We start from the raw sequence: 16034 nt of genomic DNA, 5'->3' as shown, positions 1-16034 counted from the left end.
TGGGTTGCCAGGACAGGAAATGGGTAGTCACTACCATCTTTCTCCCTGCCTCCCTAACACACACTTGCACACAGTGGCCAGGAGCCTTTAGATCAGAGACCCAAGCCAGAGCTCTCACTGGTGAAACTTTGACCCCAGGTCTCCAGAACCCTCCTCCCAAACGCCATCTTCCTGTTTAAGAGGCAAGGGTGCACGGGCAGGGGCTTGAGGACAGGGGTTCCGCACCCCCAGCCCTGCAGCCTGGGCGCAAAGTAGATTGGTGATAGGACATCCCTTTTCAAATTGCCAAAGGGCAAAGGCCAGCTCCGGGTTGCCACCTGGGGGATGAGGACCATTTCCTTTCTCTATTCTTCCCCCTCAACCACAAGGCCAGCAAACCTGGGCTAAACTTTCACACCTTAGAAGATTGCAAAAGGTTCTCCGGGAGAAATTGTTAAAATGCAGATTCCTGGGCCGGCCTCTGAGCTTCTGCTTTCCAAAGTTTGGAGGAGGGCCCAGAAATCTGGATTTTAAAAATTTTCAAGTGCCCAGCGATTTAGATGCTGCCAGTCTTGAACCACACTGGGGAACTCCGAGGGCCTTGAAGGCAACCATCCTTTGCCCCGCCCCACTAATCTCCCTTCCCATTTGGGTAGGAGAGGGGCCCACACTGAGACCACTGGGGCTGGCTTGCCTCCCCCAATATTTGGTGGGGCTGTGCTTTTGTGGGTTGTGATGAGCCGCAGTCAGAGGATGGGATGGAAGGGCTGAAGAGGACAGTCCAGGACCGGGGGGGTGGTGGTGGTGGGGGTAAGCGTCAGGCAGTCGGAGAGGGACGGGCAGCGGAGGGGATCCATTCGGGAGGAGGGGAAGGGGAGGGCTCACAGACTCCGGCCCCGGAAATCCGATCCCTTTAGGACCCAGAGGTGCCAGTCCCCCAGCGGCGGCGGCGAGAAGGGCAGCCGCTCGGTGTCGGGCAGCCGCCGCTCCGGCAGAGCCAGAGAAAGACCGAGGCTCGGGGCGCGGGGGGGAGGGAGGGAGGGAGGGTGGCGCGGCGGCAGAGCGGCCCGGGCCGGCCGAGCAGCCATGGGCGCCGGGGTGCCGGGCCCCCCGAGAGCCGAGGCCCCCGGCCGGGGTGGGGGACGCCCGGGCTGCCAGCCCCGCTGACACCGCCTCGGACGATGTGAGCCGGCGCCTCCGCCGCTGCTTCACGGGCAGGGCGCGCGGTCCCACCGGCCCCGGCCGCCGCTTCTCTAATTTGGGTGGGGGCGACCGTAGCAGGCCGCTCGGGCTCTGAAAGAGGGGCTGTCTGTGGCAGCTGGATTGGGGGAGGCGACCCACACAGGGCGCTCGGAGATTTTTTTTTTCCTTTTTTTTTTTTTTTTTAAGCGGGGTTAACTGTTTTTGGCAGCTTGGTTTTGGTTTGGGGGAGCCTAAAAAAGGCCTTCCGGGGTTTCTTTTCGGGGGGGAGGGGGCGGTGGTCCCGACTTGGCCAGCCGCCTGTTGGAGGGGGGGAGCGGGAAGCGAGGGGATGCGCCCCCGTCTCCCCCCACCATGATGAAGACGGAGCCGCGGGGGCCCGGGGGTCCCCTCCGGAGCGCCTCCCCGCACCGCAGCGCCTACGAGGCGGGCATCCAGGCACTGAAGCCGCCCGAAGCGCCCGGGCCCGACGAGGCGCCCAAGGCGGCCCACCACAAGAAATATGGCTCCAACGTCCACCGCATCAAAAGTATGTTCCTGCAGATGGGCACGACGGCGGGGCCGCCGGGCGAGGCGGGCGGCGGCGCGGGCCCCACGGAGGCCCTGCGGGCGCCCGAGCGCGGCGTGCGCCTGTCGCTGCCGCGGGCCAGCAGCCTGAACGAGAACGTGGACCACAGCGCCCTGCTCAAGCTGGGCACCAGCGTGTCGGAGCGCGTGAGCCGCTTCGACTCCAAGCCCGCGCCCTCGGCGCAGCCCGCGCCGCCGCCGCACCCGCCGTCCCGGCTGCAGGAGACGCGGAAGCTGTTCGAACGGAGCGTCCCAGCGACCGCGGGCAGCGACAAGGAGGCCGCGGCGCGGCGGCTGCTGAGGCAGGAGCGCGCCGGCCTGCAGGACCGGAAGCTGGACGTCGTGGTGCGCTTCAACGGCAGCACCGAGGCGCTGGACAAGCTGGACGCTGACGCCGTGTCGCCGACGGTCAGCCAGCTCAGCGCAGTCTTTGAGAAGGCCGACTCGAGGACCGGCCTCCACCGTGGACCCGGGCTCCCCAGGGCCGCGGCCGCCGGGGCTCCCCAGGTCAACTCGAAGCTGGTCAGTAAGCGGTCCCGGGTGTTCCAGCCGCCGCCGCCGCCGCCGCCGCCGCCCGCGCCGTCGGGGGATGCGCCGGGCGAGAAGGAACGCGGCCCCGCAGGGCAGCAGCCTCCGCAGCACCGAGTGGCTCCTGCCCGGCCGCCCCCCAAGCCCCGGGAGGTGCGCAAGATTAAGCCCGTGGAGGTGGAGGAGAGCGGGGAGTCGGAGGCCGAGGCGGCGCCCGGGGAGGTGATTCAGGCGGAGGTGACGGTCCACGCGGCCCTGGAGAATGGCAGCGCCTTGGCAACCACTGCCAGCCCCGCGCGCGAGGAGCAGAAGGCCCAGGCGGCCCCCGAGGAGGCCACGGCGACCGTGGCGGCGCCTGAGAGAGGGGTGGGCAATGGCCGGGCCCCGGACGTGGCCCCCGAGGAGGCGGATGAGTCCAAGAAGGAGGACTTTTCGGAGGCGGACTTGGTGGACGTGAGCGCCTACAGTGGGCTGGGGGAGGACTCTGGGGGCAGTGCCCTGGAGGAGGACGACGAAGAAGACGAGGAGGATGGGGAGCCCCCCTATGAGCCCGAGTCGGGGTGCGTGGAGATCCCGGGGCTCTCGGAAGAAGAGGACCCGGCCCCGAGCCGGAAGATCCATTTCAGCACGGCGCCCATCCAAGTAAGTGAGCCCCCCTCCCCGCCCCCGCGCCGCCCCTGCCACGTGCACGTCCTCGCCCCCGCCTCACCAGCCGGGTTTGGCAGGCTGAGTCAGCCCCTGCCACCCAGCCCCCTTCCCAGAAGTTACCACCCGGAGGGGGCGTGGGGGAGTTCCAGCTGTTTGTCAGAGGGGGACGCTTTTCAGGCCCGAGATGAGGGCGGCCTGCCCTGACCTGTCCTCAGGTTCCTCCGTCTGATGCCTCGCCCTGGCTCTGCGGCACCCACATCCCCGGACACCTGCTTCCCCTTCCTCTCCCAGGCGCTCTTCCTGCGGAGGCAGGGGATTGGGTGGTGGGAAGGGGTGTGTGTGTGTGTGTGTGTCCTCAGGAGACCCTCCCCACATTGGTCCTTACTCCAATGGTGGGGAGAGGTGGGGGAGCTTAGGAACACTCCTTGCGTTTCCCCTATAGAGGAGGGAGGAGCCAAGAACTTCCTAAAACGAAGGTGTAGGGGACCGCAACCCTCCTCCGTCCTGTCTATAGCCCCCACCCCAAGTTTGCAGAAGTGAAAGAGGGAAGCAGATCTTTGAGGGTGAGCTGAGCTGGGGCCATGTGACTGGGGGTGGGGGAAAGGCCTGGCACTGGGGCCCTGTTCCCTGGGGTCTGTGCTGGGCCAGCTGGGGAGGTGGAGGTGTTGGGTTCAGCAGGCAGCAGGCCCCTGGCCTGGCTCATGAAGGGGCTGGGCCTCGGGCAGGGGCAGGGCACCAGAGAGAGGGGTGGGGCTGGGAAAGCCCCCAGGATGCCTGGCAGCAGCCCACATGCCTTTGCTCTTGGCTGCTGGGTAGGGCAGACCTCCCATGGCCTTGGCGAACTCCAAGTGCTCATGCCACATTCTCTGGGCGCCCTGAAAGATGAATGGGAGCTGCTCCCTTTGGGGGTCTCAGTGCCCCCAACCCCACCAGCAGTCTTAGCAGTTGGTCTGTGGCTCGTGCCAGTGCCCCGAGATCCTCACAACAGTGCCGATGGGGGGGGGATCCCCGGGAAGAATTAAGAGCCCTAGGTCACCCCTGCTTCCCACCATCCTCCAGTCTTGGCTGGCACATCTAGCCTAGATAGCCCTTTCTCAGTGCCCCAGGCTGCCCAGCACCAGCTTGGCTGCATGGGGTTGTCCAGGCCCTAGACTCTCCTAGGCCTGGACCTTGCCTTTATCCCTCCCCAGCCAAGACCTTGTCTGTTTGCTCAAAGTTTCCATAACTGCTTCTGGACACCAAGGCTGCCCACGATTCCGATTCCTCCCAGCCCTCCTAGAACATCAGCGGCTGCCGGCTGCCCGGCTCCCCGCCCCCGCCCCAGCAGATGCCTGAAAAGGTGCTACTCCCTCTAGGCCAGCACTCCCCCTTCTGGGGCTGCGACCTTACAAGTCCTTTCTCTGCCCTCCCTGTCCTGACAGCTAAGGAACCCTGGATGGAATTGAGGATGAGGGTGTTTCTTGGGACCTGAGGAGGAGGTGGGGACCACTGAAGGAATCAGGACCCCCCATCCCCAATCCCAACCAGCACCACCATGACCAGTTCTCTGAGCAGCCTGATCAGAGACGGAGTTTGGTCTTTCAGTCCTGGGCCTCTGACTGTCTATATTTGACACCTTACCCTGATTTTTGGGTAAAAATAGCACATGATTCGGAGCAGTGCTCCCCAACTCCCTGGTGACTGCTACTCACAGGAGTGTGGGAGCCAGTGGTCTGTGGTGCCTCCTTGGTGTGTCTGACTTTTGACTTTGCTGGGGATTTCCTTCTCCCCACCCTGGACAGTGGGTCCCCGTTTTTCCCCCTTCCAGCCCCCACCCTGCATTGATGCTGATTCCTGGGTCTGGTGCCCTGCGGATGACCCAGTTGTTGCCTTTATGGCGTCTTCTGCGGAGGATAGAGATCCCAATTCCATGTTGTCACTTGGGGCAGGGGACTGGGCCCAAGCTACTGATAGGCTGGCACATCATGGTGGGCAACATGAGGGGCTGTCTGGGGCCTCAGAGCCAGAGTCCTGCAGGGGGCAGGGTTTGATCAGCTGAGAAGAGAGGGGCGGGCAAAGCACAGGGCAGGCTGGGAGGGCATTTTGGAGGTCACAGTGTGTCCTCTGGCGCATTGGGGAGGAGTTTGGTTGACCCAGACCACCAGATGCAAAAGCGGGCCAAAGCTGGTTTGCCAGGCCCAGGACCTGAGTGCAAGGGGAACGGAGTCACAGGTGACCCAGCTACCAGGGCTCAGCTGGGTGCAGTCTCACCCTGCCCCACCACTGGCTGAGCCAGGTGACCTTGGCAGCATACCTGGCATCTTCTACCGTGTGCAGACTGGGTGGCCCCTCCTGCCATGGGGTGTGGAGGCCAGATGCCCCGGATGTCAGGAGGGCAGTCCGACCCCTGCCCAGCAGGCGAGGAGCTCTAAGGGCCTGAGCTTGGATTTCTCTGCTGTCTTGAAATCGAGGGCAGTGAGTGAAGTGACCACACAGGCCCCTCCCAGTCGCACTTCTCATCTCGTGAAAGCCCACCGGCGAGTGAGGCTTGGTTGAGGGGGACTGGGGGTTGACACCGGCTGAGCCCAGACAAAGGCTGGAACACAAGTCTGCTGCCTGCGACGGTGCCCATGGACCTGCTCCTGGAGGATAGGGAGCCCTGGCAGGGGCCTTGGGGACACGGTGCTCCACTCCAGCTGCTCAGGCCTCAGGCCTGGCTGTTTGACAGAGCTGCCCACCCCCCTTCCTCGCCCCCGCTTGGCTCCAAGTGGTGCCAACCTGTCGCTGCAGGCAGCGAAGCATGAACATGTCATGGTACCCCAAATGGCACTCATTAACCTCCCACCGGGGGTATCCCGTCTGGACCCAGAATTAGGCACTCCCCGAGAGCCCTTGCCCTAATCTCTCTGTTCTGGAGGAGGGTTGGAATTCCTTATCTCGCTTAGAGACCCAGGAAGGAGACAGCAGAGGGGCACAGGGGACAACAAGGTAAGGCTGGCCTTGGGACACCCAGGCAGGCTGGGTTCACTGGGGACAAAGTCAGAAAGGCTGCCTGCTCCCCCAGCTCCTCCCTTTCACCTGGGTCCTGGGCCTCTGGGCACTGGGGATAGGGGGCACACCTTGGAGCTGCTTCTCTGGAGGGAAGCTGAGGTCTGGCAAGGTCATGTGGGTCTGGCGTTCTGCCCCATTCATGTCCTGCACCTCAAGGGGAGGGCTGCCCCTTTCTTGGTGGGGGGGTGGAGGTGACCATTCCTGCTTCCCTCCCCCACCCCAGCCTCAACTTTAGAGGTTCAGGTCAGGTGGGTCCTGGGTGCCCCTCCATCTTCCTCTGTTTCTCTCTCTCCTCCTCCCTCCGCTGTCCCCACGTCTCACACCCCCTCCCTTCCTCTCCCCATCTGGCCTCCTCCAGGATCTTCTCCCTTCTTACTCCCCTCCTCCTCTGCCCCCTGCTCCTGCTCAGCCTGTTCTTTCCACTCTCCAACCGGCTGTGTCTGCCTCTGTCTGGCTCTCTGGGTCCCCATGTTTCCTTCTGCCCCCGTCTCTTGGTCTGCCTCAGACCTGGGGATCTGGCCTCCTGAGTCGGCTCGTTTCTCGAGGATTGCCCTTGCTTTCTTTCTACAGCAGCCGCGCTCACACCAGTTGCGGCTGTGGGAGAGAATAATGGTGTGGATGTGGCTAATGTGTCCCTTTCTCCATTGCCCCATGGGCTGGAGAACCAGAAGGGCTTGCCGTCAGAGCTGGGGTCACGTCGGGGCAGGGGGAGGCCTGCAGCAGGACAGGAATGCCGAGGAGTGCCAGGCACCTGCTGTGGCGGCCCCTGGACCCCAGCTCTGCTCCTGCCTCTGATGAGCGGCCCCCCTGCAGGTGTTCAGCACCTACTCCAACGAGGACTACGACCGGCGCAACGAGGACGTGGACCCCATGGCCGCCTCGGCTGAGTATGAGCTGGAGAAGCGGGTAGAGAGGCTGGAGCTGTTCCCCGTGGAGCTGGAGAAGGGTGAGAGGCAGGGGGAGGCGCAGGGGTCTCCTCTCTGGTGCCAGCCCTGCCCTGGGCCCCTGTCAGCGCCACCAGCCACGCAGACTCCAGCAGCCAGAGCTGCCGCCACCCCCCCACCCCCCCAACCCCCGCCGCACCCTGCGCTCCTGCGAGTGCCAGGTCCCCAGGGCCAGGCAGTGAGGGAGCAGCGGTCACGGCTCAGTATGTCCTTATACACCGCAGTAGGTGCTAGGCAGGGGCAGGAGGGGCGCTACGATAGTACATGGACTCGCGTCACTGGGGTCCCCAAGCAAGTTATGCTTGCATTGAGCTCTGAAGATGGGAATTGAGGAGAGTGTGCGGGAAAGAGAGGAGGGTCTTGGTGAGATGTTGATCACTGGGGCAAGAAGGACACACAGGGTCTCACAGACCATGTGGAGGACACTGTCTGTTCTCTCACATGGACGGGAAACTGTGGCAAGGTGTCGGCAAGGGATTTGAGAAAGACCACGTCAGGTTGTGCTATGGGGAGAAGGGTCCCAAGTGGATGGAGAGAGCCCACGGTGGTGTGGACAAGTTGCTGGCTGTGTGGGGACTGGGTGTGCTCGAGAGATCCTTGGGAGGTAGAATCTGCAGGAGCTGGTGGTTTTTGGGCTCTGGCCGAGACAGTGAGGGGGAGGGAGGAATCCAGGTGACTCGGAGGCCCCAGGAGGGAGTGGCCGGCAGGAAGAGCCTGTTGGTGGGAGAAGATAAGAGTTTGGATGTCAGAGCCCATGAGACAGGAGGGGACAGCTCTGGAGAAAAGAGCAGGAGGTCTTGGGTCATGGAGACTCCACGGATGAGTCTGCATAGAGAAGAACCCCATTGTTGCTACCCCCGTGCCATTCTACCTGATACTGTGTATACAGTTATCTCTGGCACCCTGCCACTGCCCCCCCACTCTGCCCGGGGGCCACTTGCCACACCCCCTGCTGCTCATGTGTTCTTGCAAGGGGCAAAGGGCAGGGGGCGAACCAGGAGCTTCCCAGTTGGTTTGGCAAAGATGGGGTGGACAGGACGGTGTCCCTCCCCAGTTGTGGACCTCCCCTAAGTGTGGGGACCGCTGCTTGAGGTCGGGCCGTGCCCTGGGGTGAGGTGCGGGATGGGGGGGGGCTCTCACTCTGTCCCCTGCAAGCCCTGGCTGGGACACCTAACCTCACCCTCACCCCCCAACACCCATCTGTCCTGCCTTTCTGCTCCACAGACTCCGAGGGCCTGGGCATCAGCATCATTGGCATGGGGGCCGGGGCGGACATGGGCCTGGAGAAGCTGGGCATCTTCGTGAAGACGGTGACCGAGGGTGGTGCGGCCCACCGGGACGGCAGGTACCCCCTCCCCCACTCCTGTCTGCTGCAGGCCGCCCATAGAGCTGGGTGGGTCCCCTATCTCTTTGGGGCTCAGGTGTGGGTGGAGCCTTCCAGAGTCCCCTGCGGGTCCAGGGGTTGAGGCAGCCAACAAACCCAGTGGGACCCCTGCCCTCGTGGAGCTTAAAATTCTTTGGAGGGTGGGGAGGGGGCTGTGCAGAGGCGTCCTATGCCCTGGTTTGGGGCTTGTGTGGGAGGGAGAGCATGGCCCCGGGTGTGGCTTCCTGGTGGATACATCTGAACTTTTTTCTTTTTAAAGTTTATTTTCACTCAGCAAATACTGAGTCGCTGGCTCTGGGGTGGGGCTGGAGGCAGGCCTGGGGGAGTCAGTGAAGACTTCCCTGGCCCTCAGGAAGTATGTGCTGTGGTGAGGCAGACACACATCCAAGTGGACACACAGAAAATGTGGGAAAAGTTTGGTGGCGGGGGGGGGACGTGAATGCATAAAAAGAAGGACTTGCTCTCTCTGGATAGCAGGGAAGGCTTCCTGGAGGAAGTGACGTTGTCCCTAAGGCCTGAGGATGAGCAGGACGCAGTTAGGTTGAGGGAGTAGAATGTGTGAAAGGTTCCAGGAAGGGGACTGAGAGCAGGCAGGCATGGCCGGAGCCTCGAGAGCAAAGGGGGGTCCATGTGTGGCCTGCCCACAGGGGAGGCTGCTCCTTGTGTGTGCACATATTTGAGCACGCAGGTCTGTGTTTGGCCTCTGAGGCTGGAGGGGCCAGAAGGTTCCGGGAGGGCCTCCTGGAGCCCTAAATAGCCCAGTGACCCCTCCGTGGGCCACTCCACTGCGTATGTGGGAAGGGGGAAGGGCTTTGGGGCATCCCCAGGGTTGGTATAAATTGGCAGTTGGTATCAGAGGTGCCTTGTGGGGGCACTTTCAAACCCAGACCCCCTCCGTATGACAAAGACAATTGGGTGTCCCTGTGGGGCTGGGTGACTTTGGGGTCGTGTTGCTAGAGCTTCTGTCTGCTGTGGTCCAGGTGGCATGAGGGGTGGACAAAAGGATGGTGACAGCCAGTGCTCTTTCACTTACCCCCCTCCCCCCAGTTTGGACTCCCAGAGCCGTTCCTGTGGTCACCTGTTGGCTGTTGGCTGTTGGCTTCGTGGGGAGTGTGTGCACATGGGAGAGAGGGCCTGCGTGCGGGGCGCAATGGGGAGAGCCACTCACAATAGGCCGTTTCCTCCGCTTCTGCAGAGGAGCCCTGAGGGAAGGCCTGGAGTTTTCAGGGGGTGGTAGTGGAGGAAGGAGATAGCCAGGGGTCCTGCCACCCCCCACCTCTTTCCTTCTGGGGTGGAGAACCAGGGCTTCTGCTGCTACACCAAGCACGTGGTGGGGGCTGTCTCTGGGTGCGGCGAGCACAAGAGTGTGCCATGGGGCTCTCAGGCATCTGGGAGAAAATCTGCAGACCCGTAAGAGGACTGTGTGTCACCTGTGCTTTGGACGTGTGTGGTGGCCATGAATTCTGTGGGTGTCACACTGCTCTGTTGGGTGTGATGGTGGAGGGGGCAAGGGTGTGATTATCACAGGAAGTGTGCTTAGTCCCACCCGCCTGTGTCGGATTTGCTTGCCCAGGTCTCACTGCCCGGTGGCGGGTCTGGCTGATCCCTGACCCTCTGGCCCCATGCACTTTGCGCCAGTTAGATAAAGTACCAGGACCCAGTGGGGACTGAGCCTCGGCTTTCTGACGGAGGGAGACCACTGCTCCCTCCGCTCCCGTTCCTGTGGCAGCCCCCCCTAACCAGTGTGGCTTCTCCCAGGATCCAAGTGAATGATCTCCTGGTGGAGGTGGACGGCACGAGTCTGGTTGGAGTGACCCAGAGCTTCGCAGCCTCCGTGCTCCGGAATACCAAGGGTCGCGTGCGGTAAGGGCTGGGAGAGCCCGGCTGGGTGGGGAGTGGGAGCAGACTGGAGGCCTGGCCCTCATCCCCCCTCCCTGCCCGCCTGCCCACACCCAGACAGGGTTCTAGGTGGTCCACCTCATAGAGGAGCTTCCACGGCCTTCCTGCCTGAAGGAACGGCGGTGCCCACAGCCCCGGCCCACGCCCGCCATCCTCTCCCAAGCCCCTGAGTGCTGCTGGCCACCGGCACTTGGGCTTCAAGGCCCGTGGTCTGCTGTGCCTCCAGATTGGCCTCCTTCCCCTGCCTGCCCATGACCCACTCACTGGAGAACCGAAATGTACTGGGAGAATGCCAACCAAATTGGGGTCCCCCCACCAGGCACTTCATCCTTCCCTCCTCACCAGCTGTGTAATCCTGGGAGGACTCGCCTCCCTGGGGCCTGTCAACCGAGGGAACTGGGTTTGAGGCTCCTTGGGTTGCTCTCTGGCATAACACTCAGGGACCACTCCCAGCCCTCTCCAAAAGGGGCATTGCCCCCAGGAAAGGGTGGTAGAGAGAAACAGGATGTGGGTGGCTGCGGAGAGGAGGGGCTAGTGCCTGGAAGTTCCACTATTTCCTCTCCATCCTAATCTCCACTCACCATCTTCCCGCCCCTTCCTGAAGCCTGGAGGTTTGGAGCTCCCACAGGACACCCCGCCACAGCCCCAGGGCAGGGGAATGAGGAAGCAGGCTGCTGGGATGGGTCAGCTGCCCCATCTCCCTGCCTTGTTTTCTACCCTGTGGTGGAGGGAGAGCCCTCGGCCCTAGCAGCCCCTGAGCAGCCCTGGCAGTCCCTGAGTGCCTCTCCCCTGCAGCCCAGCAGGGGGTTTGACTGACACCACCCCTCCCCCAAACCTGGCAGTGAGGGTTAGTGGGCCTCTGGCTGTCCAGGGAAGGAAACCCAAGAAGGGCCCCCAGCTCCCCATTCATTATTAATACTCTCGGGCCTCTGGACTCAGCCCTCTCATTTCCCCTCCCTTGGGAGGGTCTGGGTGTGGAGAGGAGAACACCAGCAGGGAGGATGGTGTCACCAGCGGAAGACAGAGGCAGGGGGTTGACGCTCGTGCCCCTGCAGGTTTATGATTGGCCGGGAGCGTCCAGGCGAGCAGAGCGAGGTGGCCCAGCTAATTCAACAGACCCTGGAACAGGAGCGATGGCAGCGGGAGATGATGGAGCAGAGATACGCCCAGTACGGGGAGGACGACGAGGAGGTAGGGACTCCCGTCAAGGCTGGCATTATCATCGCCCCCTGGTGGCTGGACGGAACATTACACCCATCCTGCCTCTGCAGCTTTCCCAAGCTAATGAAGGAGGCCAGGACACCCTGCCCTGTCCTGGGGGAGTCCCCAGACTGAGGGAGGAGATGCAGACCCTTCCTTCAAAGAGTCCTTAGTCTGACGGGCGAGTCATACTCTGTCTTCAGAGAGCCTTCCTGCTCCTACAAAAAGACACGGTTCTCTCAGAGTTCCTGCTCTGAGGGGAAGGCATGGCCTCTACCCTCGGGGGAACTAATCTGAAGGAGGCAGCTCCCGACCTCAGAGGACCCACAGCATGAGGGGGGAAAAGCACAGGCTCTTTCTTCAGGGGTCCCAGTCTCATGGGGGAACTACCTGTGCCTTCAGGGGACTCCCTGGGCTGTTGGAGTAAGACAGACCACACTACCGGTATGGCCCCAGCCTGATGGGGGAGGTGTGATCCACAGCCCTGAGTAGCTCCCAGTCTGACGCGGACGGACTGTGGCCAGTCTAAGCCCTGCTCGTCAGGACCCAGGGAGGCTGAGGTGGGCAGGGCACACAGCCTCCACGCTCCCTTCGCAGACAGGAGAATATGCTACCGATGAAGATGAGGAGCTGAGTCCCACGTTCCCGGGTGGTGAGATGGCCATTGAGGTGTTTGAGCTGGCGGAAAACGAAGATGCCTTGTCCCCTGTGGACATGGAGCCCGAGAAGCTGGTGCACAAGTTCAAGGAGGTGGGAAGAGGGGGTCCCTGGGGTGGCGGAGGGCAGAGGCAGGCCTTGACCCAGCCAGAGCCAAGTGCCTGCCTCTCTGCCCCATAGCTCCAGATCAAGCATGCCGTGACTGAGGCAGAGATCCAGCAGCTGAAAAGGAAGGTAAGAATGAGGGGGAGTGAGGGCTGGGGGGGATAGCCCCCCCCAGCCTCACCCCTGCAGACACTGGCACTGTCAGTCACCCACAGAGACACAGAACAAGCTCCTCTAAGGCAGGGGAGCCTAGTGTTAAAAGCTTGAGCTCTGGACCCCTGTGTGCCACCATCCGCTTGCTGCTCTGGGCCTGTCTCCTGCCCCATAGAATGGGATGGTAACAGTGCGTTCCATTGTGAGAATTCAATGAGATAACACATATGAAATCCTTGGCATAGCACTTGGTTTGTAAAAGGTGCTGAATAAGAAGTCAAGCTATCACCTGTTAGACCAAGGGACACCAGGTCACCATAGATGTCCTCCCACTCTGGCTGTCCTACACCCGTCCTCTACAAGCAGGCCCAGCAATCAGTGTAAACTACCCAGATACACCGACCCATGCCAGCCTGGACCCCAGGCCTGCTCGCCAAGATGTCTGGAGACACCCGCTCCGTGTCACATGGAGACAGCGGACCCAGGCCTCGCATGACACGATACCCAGGAGCAGCAGCCCGGACACGTAGAGACGTAGACCCCTTCTTCTTCCATCGGCTGTGAGACACATGGGCATAGCCATCTCTCTGGAAGAGTGTCACAGACCTTGTGCATTCTCGTGGAGGGGCCGGTGCTGACCCTCCCAGATGGGGACACTCCTGACACACAGAAACACGTGTATGTGCCACGCACTGACACTGGAAGCATGTTGGGGGCTTGCCGTCATGCTGATCTGCACACTTCCTGTTACACCCTGCACTGGGACCCTGCTGAGCCTGGACACGAGGTGTCCCAACTGCCACAGGGCTTCCGGTGTAGCAGGGACAGACAGCTCGTGGGGGCTGTGCGGCCATGGCCCACCCACCACATGGAGACAGGCAAGGTCACAGCTGAGCCTTGGTGGGAGCAGCCCAGCAGGGTTTAGCGACTGAGGCTGAGGAAGGGCACCCTGCCCCTGGTGGGGGAGAGGCTGAGTCTGGAGGAGGCCCGCTGGCTGTGGCAGCCATTCCTGTGGGGATCAGGTGGGGGCTGTGGCTGGCAGGGTCAGGACTCCCCACAAAGGACTCTGGCTTTGGTCTTCCACTCAGAGGCCCTGGCGGTGTCCTGGGGGGAATGGTGGCTGGGGTTGCCTGGAGGGCAGGCAGGGGGTATGGAGAGGAAAGGCGGGATGGAGCTGGTTTCTGAAGTTGAGATGATAGGCCACACTCCTGGGTGGTTGCAGAGTGGGAAGGGGGGGGGGGGGGTCAAAGGCCTATTCCTCCTTTTTGACTTGTAGACACTGCCTGCCAAGTGCCACTCAACACTCCTATCCCTGCAGGGCGCAGAAGCCAATTTGATCCCTGCCCTTGTGTAGCTTAGTGCACATGCGGCTGTCGGCTGTCGGGACCCTTATCATTGGACATGGGGTTCTGCAGGAGAGTGCAGAGCTGCTGAGCTCCTGCAGCAGGGGAGGAGGGGCTGATCCAGCCAAGGGGCTATGTGCGGAAGGGGATGGTGCTGGAGCGCATCACAGGAGACTTCTGTGGGGATGTGATGCACTGAACAGGGAGAGCGGAGGGCTGAGCTGGTGAAAACTAATGAGCATGGGGTGGGAAGGAAGGACAGTGGGGACATTACAGGTAGAGGGAATGGTATGGGCAAAGGCCCTGTGGCCAGAGGGAACCGGGCAGTTCTGAGATCCGTGGGAAGGCCCATGTGTCTGGGGTACAGACAGCAAGTGGCATTTGCAGCATGTGAGGTTGGAGGGACAAGCTGAGTGCCAGTGTGGCAGTGAGATCATGGAAAGGAGGACTAGGTTTGTGCAGGTGGGATCGGGTTTGGGGCATGGTGCCTGTGAGGAGCTGGGAGACGAGGTGGGAGAGGAGCCAGGATTGTGGAGGAAGCCACAGAGACAGGGACTGGTCAGCAGAGCCAGAGAGGCAGAGGGGACAGAGGGCAATGGTGACCTTCCTCTGGCCTGCTCTTTCACATGTACTGTCTTCCTGGAGCCCTGTGAGCTTGGCAAGGCAGGGACAGGTCCCATTTCACAGATGGGAAGACTGAGGCTTAAGACAGAAGTTGCCTTGCCCCAGGTCACAGAGTCAGTGACTAATCTGGGCCTCTTGCCTGACAGGAGCGTGCTACAGTGTGGGGGTCCTGGCTAGGGGCTCTGCGGCTGAGGCCCCACTTCTTTCCTCTCCAGCTTTTAGTTCTCAGGCTCAGCCAAGGAGAGTTAGCTGTTGGAGGGGGAGTGGGCTCCCCATCAGTGGGAGTCATCCAGATGGGGGCGCTCCTCAGCTCCCTGTGGCCGCCACCAGTCCATAGCCCCTCCTTCCTCCCTCAGCTGCAGAGCCTAGAGCAGGAGAAGGGGCGGTGGCGGGTGGAAAAGGCCCAGCTGGAGCAGAGCGTGGAGGAGAACAAGGAGCGCATGGAAAAGCTGGAGGGCTACTGGGGCGAGGCCCAGAGCCTGTGCCAAGCTGTGGACGAGCACCTGCGGGAGACCCAGGCCCAGTACCAGGCCCTGGAGCGCAAGTACAGCAAGGCCAAGCGCCTCATCAAGGACTACCAGCAGAAGTACGTGGTCAGGGGGCTGGGAGTGGGGAGTCCTGGCCCAGGGAGGACTGAGAGGCCATTAGTGGCAGCCCGTCCCCACCTCCAGCTGAGTTAGGGAGGCAAGGAGCACAGAAGTTAGAGAGCCCCGTGGTGGGGGTTCCTGGGCCCGGAACGACAGCAGGGAAGCCAGCACAGTCAGGCCCCAGAGGCTTTGGGAAGAGCTGGGGCCTCCCAACCTAAATAAGAGGGACAGAGCTGCCCAGGTGGGGCTGAGGACAGGGCTGAGGATCCTGAGACTCCTTGGATGGAAGTCAGAACTCTACACTGTTACCCATGGTCTGTCCCCTCCTAATCTCTAGGGAGATCGAGTTCCTGAAAAAGGAGACCGCACAGCGGCGGGTTTTGGAAGAGTCAGAGCTGGCTAGGAAGGAGGAGATGGACAAGCTCCTGGATAAGGTAGGCTCAGGGTGCCCCGAGGGCAGAGGCCTATGGAGGGTGCAGCAGAGAAGCCCCCTCTTTAGTCCCCTCTCTGTGCATCCTGGGGGGAGAGAGGGAGTCATGCTGTTGGCTCAGGGTCATGTCCCCATTAGGGGGTCAGAAGGGGCAGGGCCCCTGCCTGGTATCCAGGCCTGACCCCCTCTCCCTTTTGTTTGCCAGATCTCAGAACTGGAAGGAAACCTGCAAACACTGAGGAATTCCAATTCTACTTAACAGGAATCATTCCTTGACCGGACAATAATTAATCCCCTCCTGTTGTCCTCCCTCCCCTGTCCTCAATACTTCACCCCGCCCCCTACCAGCCTGGGGACAGGTGCCCCGACTTCCCCACCCTCCACCCCACCTCCCCCAGCTTCAGGGACCAGAGGGCCTGGGCAGACAGAGGTGGCTGGAAGGACGGCCTCCTTCTTGCCCTATGGGGCTGAGGCACAGAGGCCAAGGGATGTGAGGGTTGGCCTGGGTGGTGGACGGACACAAGGACCTGCAGACCATACTGCCAGACTTTACAACCTCCAGCCTTTGTCTCTGGACTGGAATGGGGCTGGGGGCTCTCCCAGCATCTCACCACCTGGAGGCTGCTCCCTGCCCATGGGGCTCCTAGGTGGCCCCTGGGCCTCTTGACTTGAGATTCTACCTTCTTGGCCCTTTCCCTGTCCCCCATCATTGTGCTGTCTCTGTTGCATTCTGACCCTCCCGCTGGGAGGGGCTGC

At 62.0% G+C, this 16034-nt stretch overlaps 1 protein-coding gene across 1 annotated transcript; it reads left to right on the top strand.

The window, feature by feature from the left end:
• Positions 1-1442: 1442 nt before the first annotated feature.
• On the top strand, positions 1443-15775 carry PPP1R9B (protein phosphatase 1 regulatory subunit 9B). The gene is made up of 10 exons (XM_059380107.1): positions 1443-2916; positions 6766-6898; positions 8121-8241; positions 10039-10143; positions 11235-11370; positions 11977-12129; positions 12217-12270; positions 14618-14847; positions 15186-15282; positions 15484-15775. The coding sequence occupies exons 1-10, from the start codon at positions 1534-1536 to the stop codon at positions 15535-15537; spliced, it is 2466 nt and encodes an 821-aa protein (XP_059236090.1). The 5' UTR covers positions 1443-1533; the 3' UTR covers positions 15538-15775.
• The last annotated feature ends 259 nt before the right edge of the window (positions 15776-16034 follow it).

This window comes from Mustela nigripes, chromosome 16 (genome assembly GCF_022355385.1).
Source record: "Mustela nigripes isolate SB6536 chromosome 16, MUSNIG.SB6536, whole genome shotgun sequence".
Lineage (NCBI taxonomy): Eukaryota > Metazoa > Chordata > Mammalia > Carnivora > Mustelidae > Mustela > Mustela nigripes.
This window is presented reverse-complemented; position numbering and strand designations above follow the sequence as displayed.